This window comes from Crinia signifera, chromosome 4 (genome assembly GCF_055691185.1).
Source record: "Crinia signifera chromosome 4, ASM5569118v1, whole genome shotgun sequence".
NCBI classification, from domain to species: Eukaryota; Metazoa; Chordata; class Amphibia; order Anura; family Myobatrachidae; genus Crinia; species Crinia signifera.
Genome location: NC_139220.1, coordinates 18,210,556 through 18,229,237, shown reverse-complemented (window position 1 = coordinate 18,229,237; position 18,682 = coordinate 18,210,556). Strand labels below are relative to the sequence as shown.

The 18,682-nt window shown below is 44.9% G+C and overlaps 1 protein-coding gene across 2 annotated transcripts in view; it reads left to right on the top strand.

Moving 5' to 3' along the window:
* Positions 1 to 18,331, top strand: part of KIAA0930 (KIAA0930 ortholog) — a 36,580-nt gene extending 18,249 nt beyond the window's left edge. The window contains exons 2-10 of one of the 2 annotated variants that reach the window (XM_083181285.1): positions 4,115 to 4,290; positions 9,833 to 9,940; positions 12,324 to 12,401; positions 13,424 to 13,525; positions 13,724 to 13,864; positions 14,129 to 14,323; positions 14,768 to 14,933; positions 15,055 to 15,210; positions 16,762 to 18,331. In XM_083181285.1, the coding sequence (XP_083037411.1) occupies positions 4,115 to 4,290; positions 9,833 to 9,940; positions 12,324 to 12,401; positions 13,424 to 13,525; positions 13,724 to 13,864; positions 14,129 to 14,323; positions 14,768 to 14,933; positions 15,055 to 15,210; positions 16,762 to 16,802 (1,163 nt within the window). In that variant the 3' untranslated portion in view covers positions 16,803 to 18,331. The remainder of the gene's footprint in view (positions 1 to 4,114; positions 4,291 to 9,832; positions 9,941 to 12,323; positions 12,402 to 13,423; positions 13,526 to 13,723; positions 13,865 to 14,128; positions 14,324 to 14,767; positions 14,934 to 15,054; positions 15,211 to 16,761) is intronic. The other variant, XM_083181286.1, reaches the window with a different exon arrangement.
* Positions 18,332 to 18,682: the final 351 nt, after the last annotated feature.

Here is an 18,682-nt window from a genome sequence, read left to right as displayed (position 1 = left end):
ACCGGGTGTCGGTAATTGGCCCTTATCAATGCTTTCCATTTCTGCAGAGCACAGAGTTGGGATTTGGCTGCAGAGTGAATTTGCTGGAGGCTGCGAAAGATAATTACGTGCGAGACAATAGGATGAAACCGTTTTATCTGCGAGATTTAGATCAATCCTATGCACTCCCGGGGAATATTTATAGGCCGGGCAAAACGAGGCTCATTCCGCTCTGGGAGGCGCTGTGTGTGCGCGTGTGTGTTTGGACAAGCAGCGAACCCTTGTTCTAAGTTTTTTATATTAATGCTAATAGTTTGATTTTACGGTTTATATATTTTTTTTACAAGTATCGTCTTATACAGATTTTCAAAAATAAAATGCAATTGGATCACTACTAAAAAAAAAAAATGCTCAAAACTGGTCTGCACTATTGTATTTCTGAGCGCTTTAATTAAGGCGAAATAATAATGTGTACTTCGGCAATAGTATAAGAAGCTGATCTCTGCAATCTCCAAAAAAAGTCTGCCACGTTGGAATCTGGTATCCGGGACATGAAGCAGGAATGGAGGGGCCACTAGGCAGTGGCGGCTCGTACCTCTTGGGGGGCAGCCGTCATGGGGTATTGCGATGCAGGCACCCCCCCTTGTCGCCGCTGGCTCTCCTCCCGGTCCCCGCAGCGTTCCCGGCGCCTGTGCTATGATGACAAGCGCCGGGACTGGGTAAACCTCTTTACTGCACATGTTGCCAGCTTCTATGGGCTGCTTCAGCAACAGCCCATAGAAGGGAATCATGGTCCCGGCGCCTGTATAATACAAATGACAGGCACCGGGACCGGCACATGTGCAGTACTGATGTAAGTACTGCGCATGCGCAACCTTGGTTTTTGTTTGAAAGCCCGCAGAAAGGCGTCCTGGAGAAAGGGACTGCCTTGGTGACTGGCAGGTCGGACATCAAATAAGAAGTCACTGCCAGTGACAGTGAAGCCAGTGCAGTCTCACAGACTGCATCTGGCTTCAATACAGTGGCAGATTTTACCTGGGGGGGCTGCAGCCCATAGGTAAAAACCGCCACTGCCACTATGGCAAACCAGGGTTTAAACCAAATTGCAAAAATTGTTTGCATTAACGTTTTAATGGTTTGTTATAATAATATTGTAAAACATTTCTATCTATTAAAAACCTTGCTCAACCATGTTTAAATGCTTTCTCACATTAACAATCCAAAGTTATTAGGCTCACTGTTATTATTCCGCATTCTTGTTGCTTGTGATCTTCATCTAAGTAAGCTGAACCAGTGCAGTAAATCGCACACCCAACAATGATATAGGCAGGTGAATCCGATAACATAGGTGCTAAATCTGCTTAGCATCAAGCTTTGATTAGTGTGTTGGTGGTATTTATCCTGGTTACACACTTATACAATCGTTGGCCAGTTCTACCGATATTGGATGAACACCAGTTGGATTGTATAGGTGAGTATGCAGTAGCGTTCTAAGCAGTTTATCGGTCAACGCTCCTGCATTGGTCAAGACCAGGAGGCCGCATCAGAAGTGTACAGTGTCTCTAACATGATGCATGTCATCAGTTATAGTCTGGGGGTAGCGAGGACCCCCTTTATACTACAGCAAATAAGAAAATCGCAGCCTGGTAGTATAAAGTCCTATTTTATGTCTACAATAGAAGACTATGGACCATTATGGGCTTTCCTGATTTACTAAAGACAGGGATCATGCTGCAGAGGATTGGGTTTGCTAGATTAGTCCATCCCTACTGTTAAATCTACACATGGGCATACTGGCATTGGCTGACCTGAAATACTCTGTGCTGCTGATAACCTAGCGCTTGGATTGCAGTTTGTAGACAATGAGAATAGACCATTAGAGGACATGCAGCGGTGTTGGATGTCTTATTTAAGTCTGTGACACCAAACCGTGTATCGCAGATGTCTTCTGACAGCTCCGTAACTCACACTGACATCCTATTTGTTGCTCATTGTCGTGTTGTCACTTTGTCATGTTGATTCATGTTGCTTTCTTCATTTGTATATATTTCACTGTCCTGGATTCTAAAACCTAGCCAGTGTTGGAGAACCCTGTAGGGTGTTTGCCACTGCATTGGTGGATTTATATTCTGGTTCATATGTATGCATCATGGAAATGTTTTACAACATGGAAATGGTCAACACATGAAAAGGTAAATGTGTTTTTTGTTCTCTTTAAAAAAAAAAAATGTTTTTAGGGTGTGTATATTCCCTCGCCATTCTTTGGAAAGGTATATTGTAAAATCTGAAAAAGTTTAGCAAAAAATGTAAAACTTATGTCAACCTTTTCATATGTCACCAGGGTTGGGGAACCTTGGGCCCTCCAGCTGTTGTTGAACTGCACATCCCAGCATGCCCTACTACAGTTTTTCTATTTGGCCATGATAAAACTGTTGCAGGGCATGCTGGGATGTGTAGTTCAACAACAGCTGGAGGGCGGAAGGTTCCCCATCTACACACACACACACACACACACACACACACACACACACACACACACACACACACACACACACACACACACACACACCCATTTGACCATGTCGTCATTTTGCTGATATACATGTTGGCTATATGCTTTCACTATATGTGAATAATATTTCCCACTCGCCTCTCCTCCTCCTAGATGTGGGCTGCGTGTGTGATGTGACAATCAGAGGCTCTGCACTCTCCGTAATAAATAATTACATTAATGTCACCGTATTGGGTTCAGCAGCACTTGTCATCCAGGTAACGGCGACCAGCTGGTTTGTGAGATCACAATGTGCCCTCAGATGTTGTGTGTCAAGTTGTTCTGTGTGTGACGTGCACCAGGCTTGTGTGTATGGACAGGAGACTTCTTAGATTGCTTTGTACCATTCTCGACAAATCGTCCTAATTGGTCCTGAAAGATGGGAACTAGAATCTATTAACCCTATAATCCCATAGTTGCAGTTTTGAAGTCAAGTCTGTTTTATTCAGACCAAATAAGTTACAAAGGGCCTGATTTAAGGACCCTCTGACTGGAACACAAACTGTGGGGTGTGCAGGCACAGTGTCGTCGAGTTAGTGTTGGCTTGAGGTACCTTAAAGCCTTTCCTTCCTTCTGTAGATGCCAATAAGAACTTGTACATGGGTTTGTTTTTGGGATCTTCGGATGTATAGAAGTTATATTTGGGTCATGCATTGAGGTATTTTACAAGTTGTCTTGAATTACGTTACATGTACTAATAGTGTTCATTGTGTGTCAACCTTTTTTGCTGTTGACAAATAGTGGTCGACCGGTTGACCTTTTGTACTGTAGATCTAATGACCCATGCCCTTTAAGATACTCTTAGGACACACCGGTTAGACAGCATGACCGATGTCCATTCGGGAGGCTGCGGCTTCAGCGGACGTGCAGATTTAATTGAACTTAATGGCCCTGGTGTTTTTGCCGTAAACACCTTTTTGACAAACTTTAATTATAGTATTTACTGTTCCGTTTTGTACTTGTCAGATATGTTGGTAATCGGGTGCTTTGTACGCCAGAGGCGAAATGTAGGGCAAGATGAAATAGTAAATTATCTCATTCAATTTTAATGTTTTGTAACCGTTTTCGTGTAACTTTTTTTTTTTTTTTTTTTTTTATTCTTTTGATCTTTTTGCTTCTAAAGAAGAAGAAAGGATTTGTTTCAGCCGTCACACATATAGCTTTAGAGCGGTTTGACAAAAGAAAATGGCATTAATTAGTAGGCAACTCGTAACGAGCCGCTTGGACTTTGGTCCTTGGCGTTGAAAGTAGCCATTTTGTGCCCCCTCCGCTCAGTTACTTGTCTTCACTTCAGTTGGGTTTTGCTTAGAATTTCCATTTACTTATAATGGAGTCAAATCTATATATATATATATATATATATATATATATATATATATATATATATATATATATATATATATATATATATATATATATATATATATATATATATATATATATATATATATATATATATATATATATATATATATATATATATATATATATATATATATATATATATATATATATATATATATATATATATATATATATATATATATATTTTTTTTTTTTTTTTTTATTTTCCTGTCATTTTAGGTTACTTTAAAGATGACCGCATCGTGTTCTGGACGTGGATGTATTCCACCTACTTCATGGAAAAATGGGCTCCGCGGCAAGACGACATGCTGTTCTACGTCCGGCGGAAACTGGCTTATGTCACCACCAATGGCACTGAAGGCAAAAAGGTGACTAGCAGAGGAATACCCCGCAGGGTAAATGTTCAAATGTCCCCTTGTCACGGACTTGCACATTATTGATATGATTAGTTAATACAATAACCCACCTTGCTGGTATTAGTGAAGCAGCCTTTGGTGATGCTATTCTGTGGAAGGTTACCATGGCTACATGTCGGTTAATTAAATTAGCCGGTATTCAGTGATTTTATATCTGTCCAGGATTCAACCTGAATTCGTGGAATCATTTTTCCACTGATCAAACAGGCCAATCAGTGTACAATTAGCCAGAAACGCCAACAATTTGTTATTTTATAGTTAACGACGGATTGCCTAGATAAAAGAAAACATATGAGCTAGCTCTTATAGTTACCCCAGAGGGGTCAAATATCCTGCCCCCCAACATGACCCATTCCATTAGATACAAAATGCTCTGTTCCTGGTCTTCCTTGCCAGTGGTGGATCCAGAGGAGGGGCTACACTTCAGTCCAAAATTCAAATAGGGGAACTCATCAACTGCCACGCCAAACATTACCGGCCAGCAGTGGTGTAGCTAGGTGCCACGGCGCCCGGAGCAAAGGCATGTTTCGCGCCCCCCCCCTCCCCCCCAATTTGTAGTAGGTGAGGCTCCTGCACAGTGAAAAGTGGGCAGGGACCAACATTATACCACACACCGTAATGCCCATTAGACATTTTAGTGAACTCTGTAATTCCAATTACACATAAGCCCACACATGATGCCTATTGCATACTATATAACATTCCGCAATGTCCATGACCTACTATATAACACCGTAATCCCCATAACATACTATATAACACCGTAATCCCCATAACATACTATATAACACACTGTAATGCCCATTACATACTATATAACACACCATAATGCCCATGACATACTATATAACACTCCGCAATGCCCATGACATACTATATAACACTCCGCAATGCCCATGACATACTATATAACACTCCGCAATGCCCATGACATACTATATAACACTCCGCAATGCCCATGACATACTATATAACACTCCGCAATGCCCATGACATACTATATAACACACCATAATGCCCATGACATACTATATAACACACCATAATGCCCATTACATACTATATAACACACTGTAATGCCCATGACATACTATATAACACACCGTAATGCCCATGACATACTATATAACACACCGTAATGCCCATGACATACTATATAACACACCCTAATGCCCATGACATACTATATAACACACCGTAATGCCCATCACATACTATATAACACTCCGCAATGCCCATTACATACAACACACCATAATGCCGATTACATATTTGACACATAAGTGCCACTTACCTCAATGCCAGGGGCTTCATGCTCGATGCCAAGGGGCTTCATGCTCGATGCCAAGGGGGCAGTAGGGTGCAGCAGGGTGGGCGGGTGCAGTAGGATGCAGCAGGGTGGGTGGATGGATGCAGCAGGGTGGGTGGGTGGCTGCAGTAGGATGCAGCAGGGTGGGTGGGTGGCTGCAGTAGGGTGGGTTTGTGGGTGCAGCAGGGTGGGTGGGTTATGTGGTTAGGAGGGTGAGTGCAGCAGGGTGGGTGGAGGGTGGGAGTACACCATAGTTACAGCCAGGCGCCCCCCCTGCTTGTGCTGACAGAGACAGTGTGTGTGTGCTGTGAGTGTGCACCCCTCCCCTCTCCTCCCCCCTGCCAGTGTGCACACTGCCGCCCGCTCACGGCTCTATGCACTGTGTCCGGGAGAGAGATGTGGCTATGTAAAATTCATATATCCCGCTGGACCGCTAGCCAATAGGCGCTCGCGGTCCATTGGCTAGCGGTCCAGCGGGACCCGTGAATTTTACATAGCAGCAGCGAGCATGGAGTGGGGAAGCTAGCGGGCGGGCGGGGGAGCTGGCTGGCGAGCGAGCTGGCGGTGCCACAGCACAGCTCCGGCGCCATGCAATCATCCTGCGCCCGGAGAGTGTGCTCCGCCGGCACCGCCCTCGCTACGCCTCTGCCGGCCAGGCTCACTGGCAAGTGGTGCGGCTCCCTGATTTGAATTTTGAACTGTGCTGCATCCCCACCTCTGCAGCCGCCACTGGCAGGGAAGTCCAGGAAACGAGCATTTTGGAGGCTGTGATCGAAGTAAGGGGGCAAATCTTTGAGCAATCGATGAGTCTAAATCTGCACACGCTTAACAAGATAGGCAAACGGCCATACATTTTGACGTGCATTGTACAAGGAACGAAGCAATGCTAATGTTAGTGGTACTAAAGAAAAGATGAGCAGTGCTGGACTATATATCTGTTCATCTGACTTATAATATTGACAGGTAATGGTTTGTATTCTGGGTTTGCAGATTCCGGCAAGATAACTTAACAAAATGGTCTGACATTACCATTTTTGGTACTCTTTACCTAGAAGGGCGCCCACGATTTTGATTGTGGGCATCATTAGTAAAAAATCGGGGCCATCTCGGGCATTGAATGCACTAAAAAATCGGGTGCGATGCGACCGACGCAATGCCCGCGATTTCCCATAGGGAACACTGTTAAATGTCCCTATTGACCCGATTTTCCTGTTCAATGTCTCAATTGACCCGATTTTTCCATAGGAAACAATGTTAAATGGTCCACAGAGGCCAAATAGGCACCCTGAAGTGTGAAATGGCCCCCACAATTGTTAACGCCACCCCACGATCAACGTGAACCCGAAGCGTGGCGAGCGCAGCGGTACGCGTCCTATGACCTTTTCATACCCCCACTATCCACGTCGGCGTGGAGTTGAGAATAGAAAGTGTGGCGAGCCCGAAGCGTGGCGAGCGCAGCGGACAGCTGTGAAGCCTCGCTGGGCTCGCTGCGCTCGCCACGCTTCGGGCTCGGTGGCTCGCTGTGCTCGCCACACTTTCTATTCTCAACTCCACGCCGACGTGGATAGTGGGGGTATGAAAAGGTCGTAGGACGCGTACCGCCGCCCCATGCGGGCTCGCTGTGCTCGCCACGCTTCGGGTTGACGTTGATCGTGGGGTGGTGTTAACAATTGTGGGGGCCATTTCACACTTCAGGATGCCTATTTGGCCTCTGTGGCCCATTTAACATTGTTTCCTATGGAAAAATCGGGTCAATTGAGACATTGAACAGGAAAATCGGGTCAATTGGGACATTTAACATTGTTCCCTATGGGAAATCGCGGGCATCGCGAGATGGGCGCCCTTCTAGGTAAAGAGTACCCCATTTTTTTTGGTAATGGTTTGTGAACTTTTGTGTAGTAGATAAAACAATGGTGCGACTAGATGCAGCTTTCAAATATCAGACACACAATCGGTGTAGGGGCGACAAATGGATTTCCTCCCCAGTTGCGGGTAACGAGCACAACTCGCCTCCCAAAATAAAGGTTTATGCTGTGAAAGAAAACCTAATACAGCATTGGCTAGAAAAACTGCTGGTGAGATACAAGACCATGTTCTCCACCACCTACTTACTAATCTTCAGTGGTGCTCCAACCAATCCACCTGTATAAGTTTTCATGACAGTTGGGAGCTAATTGGCTGGAACTCAAGTAAAGATTAGTAACGAGTGATCTCTAGAAAATATGGGCCAGATGTGTTAAGCCTTAACAAGAGATAAACGCGAGGGTGATAAGGAGAGATAAACGTCCAGCCAATCACCTGCTAACTGCCATGTTACAGGCTGTGTTTGAAAAAAGTCAGTAAGGAGCTGATTGGCTGGACGTTTATCTCTCCTTATCACCCTTGCATTTATCTCTTGTTAAGGCTTAATACATCTGCCCATATGTCCCTAAATATAAAGCCCAACATAGTGAAATTCTAAATAAGGACATGTCATGAAAGGGGGCGTGACAAAATGGCATAGAGGGGAGTGTCCATGTCTCGGCGAGTGTGACCACACCCCTGAGCCACTCATAGTGCTTTCAAAGCTATAAGCAGCCTTAGCACACCCTCCCCAAATCATCTCTGTAGTACTCGGCTATTACTTTGGATCGAAATTGGCGCAGCGGGACAATCCGCACAAATCAAGACGGCGTGCCTCCCAAGTGCACGGACGGAGGCCGGACAATGATATTTTGATATGAAAAGATGAGGCTGAGCAGCAGCAAAGAGAATTTCTAGGGCTTGGTACAACAATAGTTACCATAGCAACCCAGTGCTGTTAGTGATCCCTGCTTCACAATTGGGGAATTCTTGCTATTTATAGACTCCTACAATGGCTGATACAGATTTCATGCATACAGGACACACAGACTACTCAACGCGCATCCCTCCAGCTGTTGTCGAACTCCAAATCCCAGCAATCCCTGTCCGCCGTTTCATCATGCCATATTAGCGAAACGGTGGCAGGGCATGCTGGGATGTGTAGTTCCACCCCCCCCGGAGGGCCGCCTGTGGAGTACCCCTGCTATACACATACACGCGGCTGTACTTTGCAGCAGAAGGCACACCCTAGATTTTTTATGGAATCAATTATCGCTCTCCGATTAAGTGTAAGCTGGTTATGGCATTTAATGCTTTGATTTGAGCAATCTCCCTGCCCCCGCTTTTGCCGCCTCGATGTTGTGAATCCCGGTAAATGGAGTGCTTAAACAGATGTGACAGGTTTAGCTGATGGATTATCTTGTTTTGTTTGTAGCTATTTAGGCGTTAAGAGGTTTCTTCCAGATTGCTTTGCTTTTAGTAAGAACCTGAAATATCTTCTCAGAGATGCGGACATAGACGGGCGTTGTGTTCAGGAGGGGAAAAAATACCCAAAATATATTGTACGGCTGCTCACCGGACTATAATAAGTCGCTACTGAAACCGGCAGGTGCCACCTTCCCGCCTGATGAGTGATTTAAAGCCCCCCCCCCCCCCCCCTTGCATTGACGATGTTTCCCATCTCCAGAATGTAGTGTTTAACCCCTGTGCTGCATGGGCAGGTTGGGGCTGACAACACTTCTACAGTGTCCCCAGCTCCGGCTCCACCGGGTCAAGCTGTCGGAGGGGGATACAGTCACTAGGACATGCATTGGGTCGACATGGCTAAGTTCGGCAGGGTTGAAAGGTCGAAGTAAGCATTCCGTTAATAGTAGGAAGGTCAACTGTCAAAAGGGTCAACATGAGTTTTACACGGTTTTTATTTTTTTTGGGCCGCCAGGTGCCGACAGGCCATATTTCATACCCTACCTCTTCCGCTACGGTGTGGCGGGAGAATATAATAGTGTGCAAGCGCAGCAAGCCATGCGAGGGGATGTGGTAAACTTAGACGATGTCGACATTCTGGACAAAAAAACTGTGGAAAACTCATGTGGACATTCCCATTGTTGACCTCAGCCATGTTTACTTTAAGCCCTGTCGACCTTCAGTGGTTGAACCAATGCTTGTCAACCTAAATAGGGTCAACCGGTGACCCATACCCGTCGGAGGTATAGCAGAATTGCATGCCGCCTTGTTTCCAGCCTATGACTGCCACCACTGTCTAGCAGTATACTGTGTTTTATTATCTTTCTACATATAATATAGTGATGTAGATTATGTTCTGTGATTATTCGCCTGTCTAATCCGGCTTTGTGCTTCTCATGGCTTCAGCAGGTAGAGGTTGAGGTCTATCGTAAGGATTCTAAGAAGCTTCCCGGCCTCGGGGACCCGGACATCGACTGGGAGGAGAGCGTCTACCTGAACCTCATCTTACAGAAGGTCAGTAACCGCCTGTTGGTTGGGATGAGACCAATATGGGGGAAGCCCACTTATAGGTATCCTGAGGATTCTTGTGTATGAGCCACGGTCTACAAAGTCCGGAGGTTCCCATCACTGACCACTCCGGTGTGAGCGAATGTTTACCCATAACCGCTCCTTGTGTTGAGAGAGATGACCCCGCACATCTAAGCATACGTACTGTTGAGGAGAAATAAATGTGGCCATCATTTTTGGGGCCCCAGACACCAGGACTATGAAAGTTCAAGCTAACGCCAGACTGACCAATAGCATAAAACTTTGCCCCTCTCTGTTTACCCAAGATTTTAGCTAAATTAAAAAAGAAAAAAAAAACCCGGTAAATTCCGTTGGTGGTTTAGGAAATCGCTTTCAGTTCTCTGTGTCGGAGCGGTCTATGAATAGAGAAGTGAGGTTTCGGTTGCTGTCCCTACAGACTAAGGGCCTTATTCTAGTTCACTGTTTCTGACAAAATCCTTCTTAGATGGACAATACCATGTGCACTGCAGGGGGGCAGATGTAAAATGTGCAGAGAGAATTAGATTTGGTCAGTTATTTTGTTTCTGTGCAGGGAAAATACTGACTGCTTTATATTTACACTGCAATATAGATCTCACTTTGAAGAAAAACCCCACCCAAATCTAATTCTCTCTGCACAAGTTACATCTGCCCCACCCGCAGTGCACATGCTTTTGTCCATCTAAGAAGGATTTTGTCAGAAACAGTGAACTAGAATAAGGCCCTATTTGTATAATATCAACAATAGAAAAAGAGGCTTTTTAGACTTCCTGGGTTCTTGATTGAATCCTTATGGTGAAAATACAGAACTGTAATACTGGCGATTTCGTAAAAAATGCGCAGGTAAAAGTCACATGATCAGCGCGTCTCTGACTTTGTAAAAGAGGATGGATAAGATTGTCCTGTGCAGAGTGTAATACCGTACCAGCACCCCATGTCAGCCTTCTTAGCAGTGAAAAGGTTAAACCTTTCTTCGCCCCAAGTTAGGGCAGGGATTACACTGTCCAGCACCTGTTTTGGTCCCCTGGGACCCTCACTTTATTTAGCTGGGTCCAACCACTTGCAATATCTTGGCACTCAGCTGACTCCTGTTCACAGTATGATACTTGTTTAAATCAATTTGGCCACTACAGGTGCATGTTAGCGAGGAGGTAATCTAGACTACAAGAAGCAAAAGCGTCTTACATCCTACATGATTACAGCAAGGCAGAGGTTTCAGTTACATATATTTGCAAACCTATGGTAAGCCATCAGCCAGGGCAAGGCGCCTCTGCTCTGTGATCCTACGCTACGGGATAATCGCTCTTACTTTTGGGTCACCTATTTAAGTGTTTCCCAGGATTCTCTTGTGCTCCAGCAGACTCCAAGGTTCAGGGTGCATAGATCAACAGACTATTAGTTCAACTGGCAAAATAGATTTTGCAATTCTGCATAACTGGTTTGTCCAACTTCTGCTTTGTTGGCCAATAGATGGCGCTGTCCTGCAACCTGAGATCTATAGCTGGCCATACATCAGAAAGATCGATCTTAAGATCGATTGCGCTCATGATTGTGTACAATTTCCCTTGAAATCCCCGGCAGTCCTTGGTGGTTTTTGGACACACAATCTACACACAATCGATCATACAATCAATCATACAATCCATCTACTGCATGATTGTGTACACAAGATGTGCACACAATCTGCATACAATCCATCTTACAATCAGTCATACAATCCATCTGCTGATTGATTGTATGATTATGTACATAAGATGTGCACACAATCTGCATACAATCCATCTTACAATCAGTTGAGATTGTATGATTGGGTACAATATCTTTCTGATGTATGGCCACCTTATCTGCAGGAAGATAATCTGTTGTCAGTCTTGCCATCTCCTGCACCTTACCCCTTGCATGCTGGCTCCTGCACCTTACCCCTTGCATGCTGGCTCCTGCACCTTACCCCTTGCATGCCGGCTCCTGCACCTTACCCCTTGCATGCCGGCTCCTGCACCTTACCCCTTGCATGCCGGCTCCTGCACCTTACCCCTTGCATGCCGGCTCCCGCACCTTACCCCTTACATGCCGGCTCCTGCACCTTACCCCTTGCATGCCGGCTCCCGCACCTTACCCCTTACATGCCGGCTCCTGCACCTTACCCCTTGCATGCCGGCTCCTGCACCTTACCCCTTGCATGCCGGCTCCTGCACCTTACCCCTTGCATGCCGGCTCCTGCACCTTACATTAGGACAATGGCAAAAATGTACCCTGGTGGTGTTGGATAGGAGGACGGGAATGAAGCCTCTTCTCTGGTGGTCACCACCACTCATGGAACTGACCCCATTTTTTTTTCTTCCCTGTGTAGCTGGATTACATGGTGACGTGCGCAGTGTGTACCCGCTCCGAAGCGGGCGACATTCACATCCATAAGAAGAAATCCCAGGTGAGTAAGGAGGAAGAAGTATTTTCTACCAGGTGATGTCCAGGAACCAGAATATATTTATGCACTTGGGGACTCCATGATCGTGTTTGTACGCACACGTTATAGCGAGTCCCAGTCTCTAGGCTACAGAACTGCAATGACACCCCGGATTTTCTGCAACCGCTCCCGCTAACATCTCCAGAGGGCAACTTTGTCAATCTTCATGTGAGCGAGATTGCAGCGGTAACTGGTCACATGCGCATTGCGATTACTGAACAAGCACAGTCTGCTGATCAACGCTCCAGGTGCGTGAACATCAGCCGTAGCGTACAAACATGACAATGGCCCTCTGCCAGCTTCTCCATTCTAAGGTCACACACGATTGCCGTCCTTTGTGCGTAAGGCAATATAGGTAATCTGGGCTTCCGTGTGGACCGAATAAGCCCCCATCCACGCCTGTCGCACGATTTGTACATTTTATTTGCAGGAAGTGAGATGCCTTCTGTCTACGTTTTAGCATTTTTGTTTTTACTTTTAATTGTTTTGGCTTTTGTATGTTGTCTGCAGCCTTGTTTATGCGAATATCCCTTTGTATACTTTTTGTATGCATTATCTACATTATGTTATAGTATCCAGTAATTCTCTAATGTCCTGGAATTTTAGGTTTCTATAATTGAAGGGCAGATGTATTAAGCCTGCTGAAGTGATAGTGTAAGGTGATAACGCAGCAGCCAGTCAGCCCCTAACTGTCATTTCCAGTGTCTGATTGGCTGGCGCATTATCATTTCTTTATTGTTCTGCATCTGGTGTTCACAACAGCTGTGCACAGATGCATTATGGGACAATATATTGCATAGTGTGTTCCCGGTAGAACTAGGGGCTGGTATATTTATGATGTCCTGTTGAGGATACCGCTGGGGCAGCTCCCACTTATGTCAGATACCAACGTCCTGCAGAGCCCGTGGTGTGCCTGCCATGTGTTCAGGATTGCCTGGTGGGAATGTGTGCGCTTGTCTCACTGGATATGTCTCCTACTGTTTCAGCAAGTATTCGCCTCTCCGAGCAAACACCCGATGGACAGCAAAGGGGAGGAGTCGAAGATCAGTTACCCCAATATCTTCTTCATGATCGACAACTTTGAAGAGGTAATAACTGTGGTCTCTTTGGGGGGAAGCGAGTGCTGCTGGGTATCACTGTGCTATCTGACTGCGCACATTACCGCTTAATAGGGCACGAAATCTAAGCTCATTTTCTTGTGCGCCAGTATTTGGTGTGAGGGAAAGGGAGTTAAATGTTAACATTGTGAATATAATCTAACACTCTGTAAATTCTTCCATGTTTAGGTGTTCAGCGACATGACCGTGGGGGAAGGGGAGATGGTTTGCGTTGAGCTTGTAGCCAGCGACAAAACCAACACGTTCCAAGGAGTCATTTTTCAGGGCTCCATCCGGTATGAAGCTCTGAAGAAAGTGTACGACAACCGAGTAAGTATTGTGCTTGTGATTGGTACAGCTTGGTTCATCCTGTCGTTAACTCTGGGAATTGCCAATGTTGGTAAAATACTTTTTTAATTTGTAATTAATAGGCAATTGTATCTCTCAGACACTAGAGATATATTTTGGTTCTGTATCTGGGACTGATCTGAGTTCCAGATTGCCAGCTCTTAAGTAAATTGTAGTTCCGTTTCCTGGCTATATATCCAAGGGTAACCGTACTGAATCCACTTTGTTCTCGCGTATGTTGCGCAGGTCAGCGTGGCTGCCAAGATGGCGCAGAAGATGTCCTTCGGCCTCTACAAGTATAACAACATGGAGTTTGTGCGGATGAAGGGACCACAAGGGAAAGGTCATGCTGAGATGGCTGTGAGCAGGGTGTCCACCGGCGACACGTCTCCGTACGGTACAGAGGAGGACTCCAACCCCGGGTCACCTCTGCATGAGCGGGTTAGTGTGACATTCTGCGGTGTGCGCCTGTAGCTGCGGCTCAGGTGACTGCAACAGGACCGGTCCTGCTGCTGATGGGGTAGAACCTCTGCATCACGTGCTATAAGTCAGGAATGGTCAGGTGACTACACTTTGGGGGAGATGTATCAAAGCGTGCACCAATCACTATTAGTGCATATTTGAGTGCTGACGGGCATCCACCCCTGTAGCCACCACTTTATGATATGTAGTAAGAGAAGGTTACGTATGTGTGGTTTTGTGTACTTACTATAATTTATGCCTTTAGTTTTCTTAGCTTTTATACAGCATACTTGTGAATGTGATAAGATGCAGATTTCAATTGAATAAAGACTATTCTAGGTGTAGCCAGCGTGAATATACACAACCCAACAGTAAAATAGATGTATTCATTTCTTTACATATGGGTATTTTCTTCCTTTCCAGGTTACGTCGTTTAGTACGCCTCCCACCCCAGAGCGCAACAACCGCCCGTCCTTCTTCTCGCCCTCTCTGAAGAGGAAAGTGCCCAGGAACCGAATAGCGGAGATGAAGAAGTCTCACTCGGCCAATGACAGTGAAGAGTTCTTCCGAGACAGTGACGATGGGGGAGGTGGGCGGAATCCTTTGTAGTAGCTCCGCCTTTAGGTCCTTGTCTCTAGTACTGTACTAGCCTCCTTGTAGACGGATGGTGTGTGATCTTTCATATAGACGACTTGTGATTCTCTCTGCAGATATGCATAATGCAACCAACATGAGATCGCGCTCCCTCTCCGGAACGGGGAGGTCTCTGGTGGGATCGTGGCTGAAACTGAACAGGACTGACGAGAACTTCTTACTCTATGCACATCTGACCTACGTCACTCTGCCACTACAGCGCATCTTGTCAGGTAAAGCCGATAGAGTGGTCACTAGGTATACCTGCTCTTTATTGCAAATATCTAATCAGCCGGACGTGTGCAGCAACTCTGTGCGTGTAACTATGCAGACATGGTCAAGAGGTTCATTTGTTGTTCAGACCAAACTCTAGACTGGGGAAAAAAGCCGGTACTTGTGTAGTATCACGGCTCCCACGATGGGCATCGTACAGGGAAGCATCGCATGCGATGTGATGCGATGCCATTTTTCCCAAAAATCATGGACATGTGATAAAATCATGTTAAATGCACCCCAAAGGGCATTTGTTACTGTACCACCCCCACTATGAACGCCAACCCGAAGCGTGGCGAGCGCAGTGGTACGCGTTCTACGACCTTTTCATACCCCCACTATCCACGTCGGCGTGGAGTTGAGAATAGAAAGTGTGGCGAGCGGACACGGATACCTGTGAAGCCCGCGAGGGGACACGGATACCTGTGAAGGTATCCGCGTCCCCTTGCGGGGAACGCTTCGGGCTCGGTGGCTCACTGCGCTCGCCACACTTTCTATCAACTCCACGCCGACGTGGATAGGGGGGGTATGAAAAGGTCGTAGGACGCGTACCGCCGCCCCTCGCGGGCTCGCTGCGCTTGCCACGCTTCGAGTTGGCATTGATAGTGGAGGTGGTACAGTGTGAAAAATGACATTTGGGGTGCATTTAACATGTTTCCTACTAATTTAAATGCATTTGGATGCATTTGTGATCAAAATCGCATGCCATCGCATACCATGCGATTATTTTTTTTATCACAAATGCATAAAAAAACGGTAAAATTGCATTGCATCGCATGCCACTACATATGGCATGCGATGGGAGCCGTGAAGGTATACAAGTACCAAAAAGCCTGATCTTGGAATAAGGGGGGGGGGGGGGTTATTTACCTAGAGTCTCTTTCTATAAATAAACCCCTTGAGCGTCATACAGGGTGGTTTGTGTGTCTCTGAGATCTCTTTAGATTTTCATGCACTGCACAATCTAGAGTTTTACAGAGAATGATGTGTAATACAAATAAGAAAACCGCCTCCTGGGTGGCCTTTCTGTGGGCAAAATGTCTGGTCATTAATATAAGTCTTAGGAGAATGGTACAGACTAACTGAAGCTGCCGTCAAGGCGACCGTAACCTAAATAACCATGCGTTATATCCGCGAAATGCAGAACAGTGTCAGAATACACAACACGTAGATCCTTGTAGTGGATGGGCTATCTGACGAATCTCCATGTCAAGCAGATCAAACCAGCCCCAGGAAAACCCACCACTGAAGGGGTTAAATGAGACAGCCTTCGAAAGTACTGCTGCTGCTGACCGTGTGCATCTGTTTATACAATGTTGAGCGCAGGTTTCTCCTTACTACTGTACAGTGATCCTGGTTGGCCGGTGGCATACACAAGCCGGCTTGGTGTGTAAGCCCCATTTGCATGCAGCTCTCCTGCCTCTTTGTGTGCATAGGTGTTTCCACTCCATACCGCCCTGCCCAGAAAATCATCCTCATTAATCCTATTTCCATCTGTCTCTTTCCTGCAGATATTTTGGAGGTGCGACAGAAGCCGATTCTCATGTCATAGCAGCGCACGTTGGCACTGCCTTTTGAGGAACACCGAAATTTCACTGCCAAAGTGCCTACCTGATCTGCAGTGGTTTCGTTAGACAACACTACCACCTAGTGTTCAGGAGCGAACATGCACAGGACAAAAACAAAAAGACAAGCCCGTAATACTAAATGTGAAGGCTGACAAACCGGTTGCTGGTACCTGCAGTAGGAAAGGGGTTAATAAAAAAAACAAAAACAAAGAAATACCAGCTAGTCTAAAGTGCCTCTCTTAACCCTTCCTCCGCTGGCGTATGCTTGCTTACATCGCACAGCCGTCTGGTTGGGAGACTTTGTAACTACAAAAACAGGGGCTGTTGTAGAACAACTGTGCTTTATAATGAGATAAAAAATTTTTTTTGTTATACCAACTTTTTATTGCAAGCTCTGAGCGAACAAAAGTGAACAGTGCGTGCTCCAATGTAAGTACGCAGTTTGGGAAAATATTTCAATGAATGTCATGATGTGATTATGTGGACTACGAACTAACTTGGTATATTTGTGTCTGCATTATCCAGCCTAAAAGTGTGTGAGAATAACTAGTAACTTAGAAGAGCTTTGTTCTCTACGTGAAAAAATGTACTCCTTTTTTTTTTTCTTGTATACGTCTAATTTATTTAATCATTTTTATGTGTAAGGGAATCGAAGTTTGATCAGTTTCCATCCACTTTTTTTTTTTTAATGCATAAACTCCTTGTCTCGTCCCTTTTGTAGAATATATGCAGGCCACCTGACAAGAAGCCCCAGTGATTCATTTGTATATTAATGGGGGCTTGGAAGTAAGACGCAATGTGAATGTCTGTTTTGCTGATTTCTTTGGTTGTTTCCGTGTTGGGTCGTCCGCTGTGTGCGTGTGTTGGTCCCGTCTGATAAGCTCCTTGTAGCATTTATTTTTTACTGTGTTTTTTTTGTTTGTTTGTTTTTTTATTTTATTTTTATACTATTCTACTTTTTTTTTTGCTGGTCATGTCCATAAGACACACACTGTACTGGTCAGAGTTTTTTTTTTTTAATAAATCAATATCCAGTGCATAAAAATGCATCTAAACTCTTAAGGGGGCGTAGAGAAAAGGCTCACAATGTTTTTTTTTTTTAACAACAAGAAATTTAAAATAAAAACCCTGCAGAAAATAGCATTTTGGTTTATTTGTTTAGATTATTCGTGTGACCCTGCAGAGAGAGGCGGTCCTTTAGCTAAAACTATATTCAGCTTCACAAGGAGTACTGACACCACAAGGGCGTGAGGCTGCGATAGAACGAATGTCTCTCCCACAGCATGGCCGCCCCCACTGTGACTTGGCCTCGTACACTTTTTAAGGATTTTTCAATATCCTTTGTGTTTAAATTAATTTCACTTAATTGAAAATGTCTTTTTTTTCACGTGTATCACTGACCGTTAAGAGAACGTGGTGATTTATTTATTTGTTTAATACTGCTTATCATTTTCCAATGTACTCGCTCTTTAAAAAAAAAAATATTATAAAATTAAACCTTCTGACTAATCGGCCTATGTTGTGTTTTCTAACCAACGTGTCTACACAATTAATTAGGATAATTTCGCATTCTGCCAACGAATGGGTCAGTATCGAAGCGTTTGGGATTTTTAACATGTAGGGGCAGATTTTACAATGAGTGAAATCTTTGTTATCACCTTTACGAAGCTTTTTTTTTTTTTTTTTTTTTTTTTTTTTTAAATTTGAGTATTATTTGTTTTTTGTTTTTCATAAAATAAAATGAGCATTAAATAGTAGAAAAAAAATATATAAGAATAAAGAAATACATGGTTACAACTGCATAATAAATGCTGTTGGAAATGGCAGCATTGAATAGGCGAAGGACGCTATTTCTCCAGGCGGA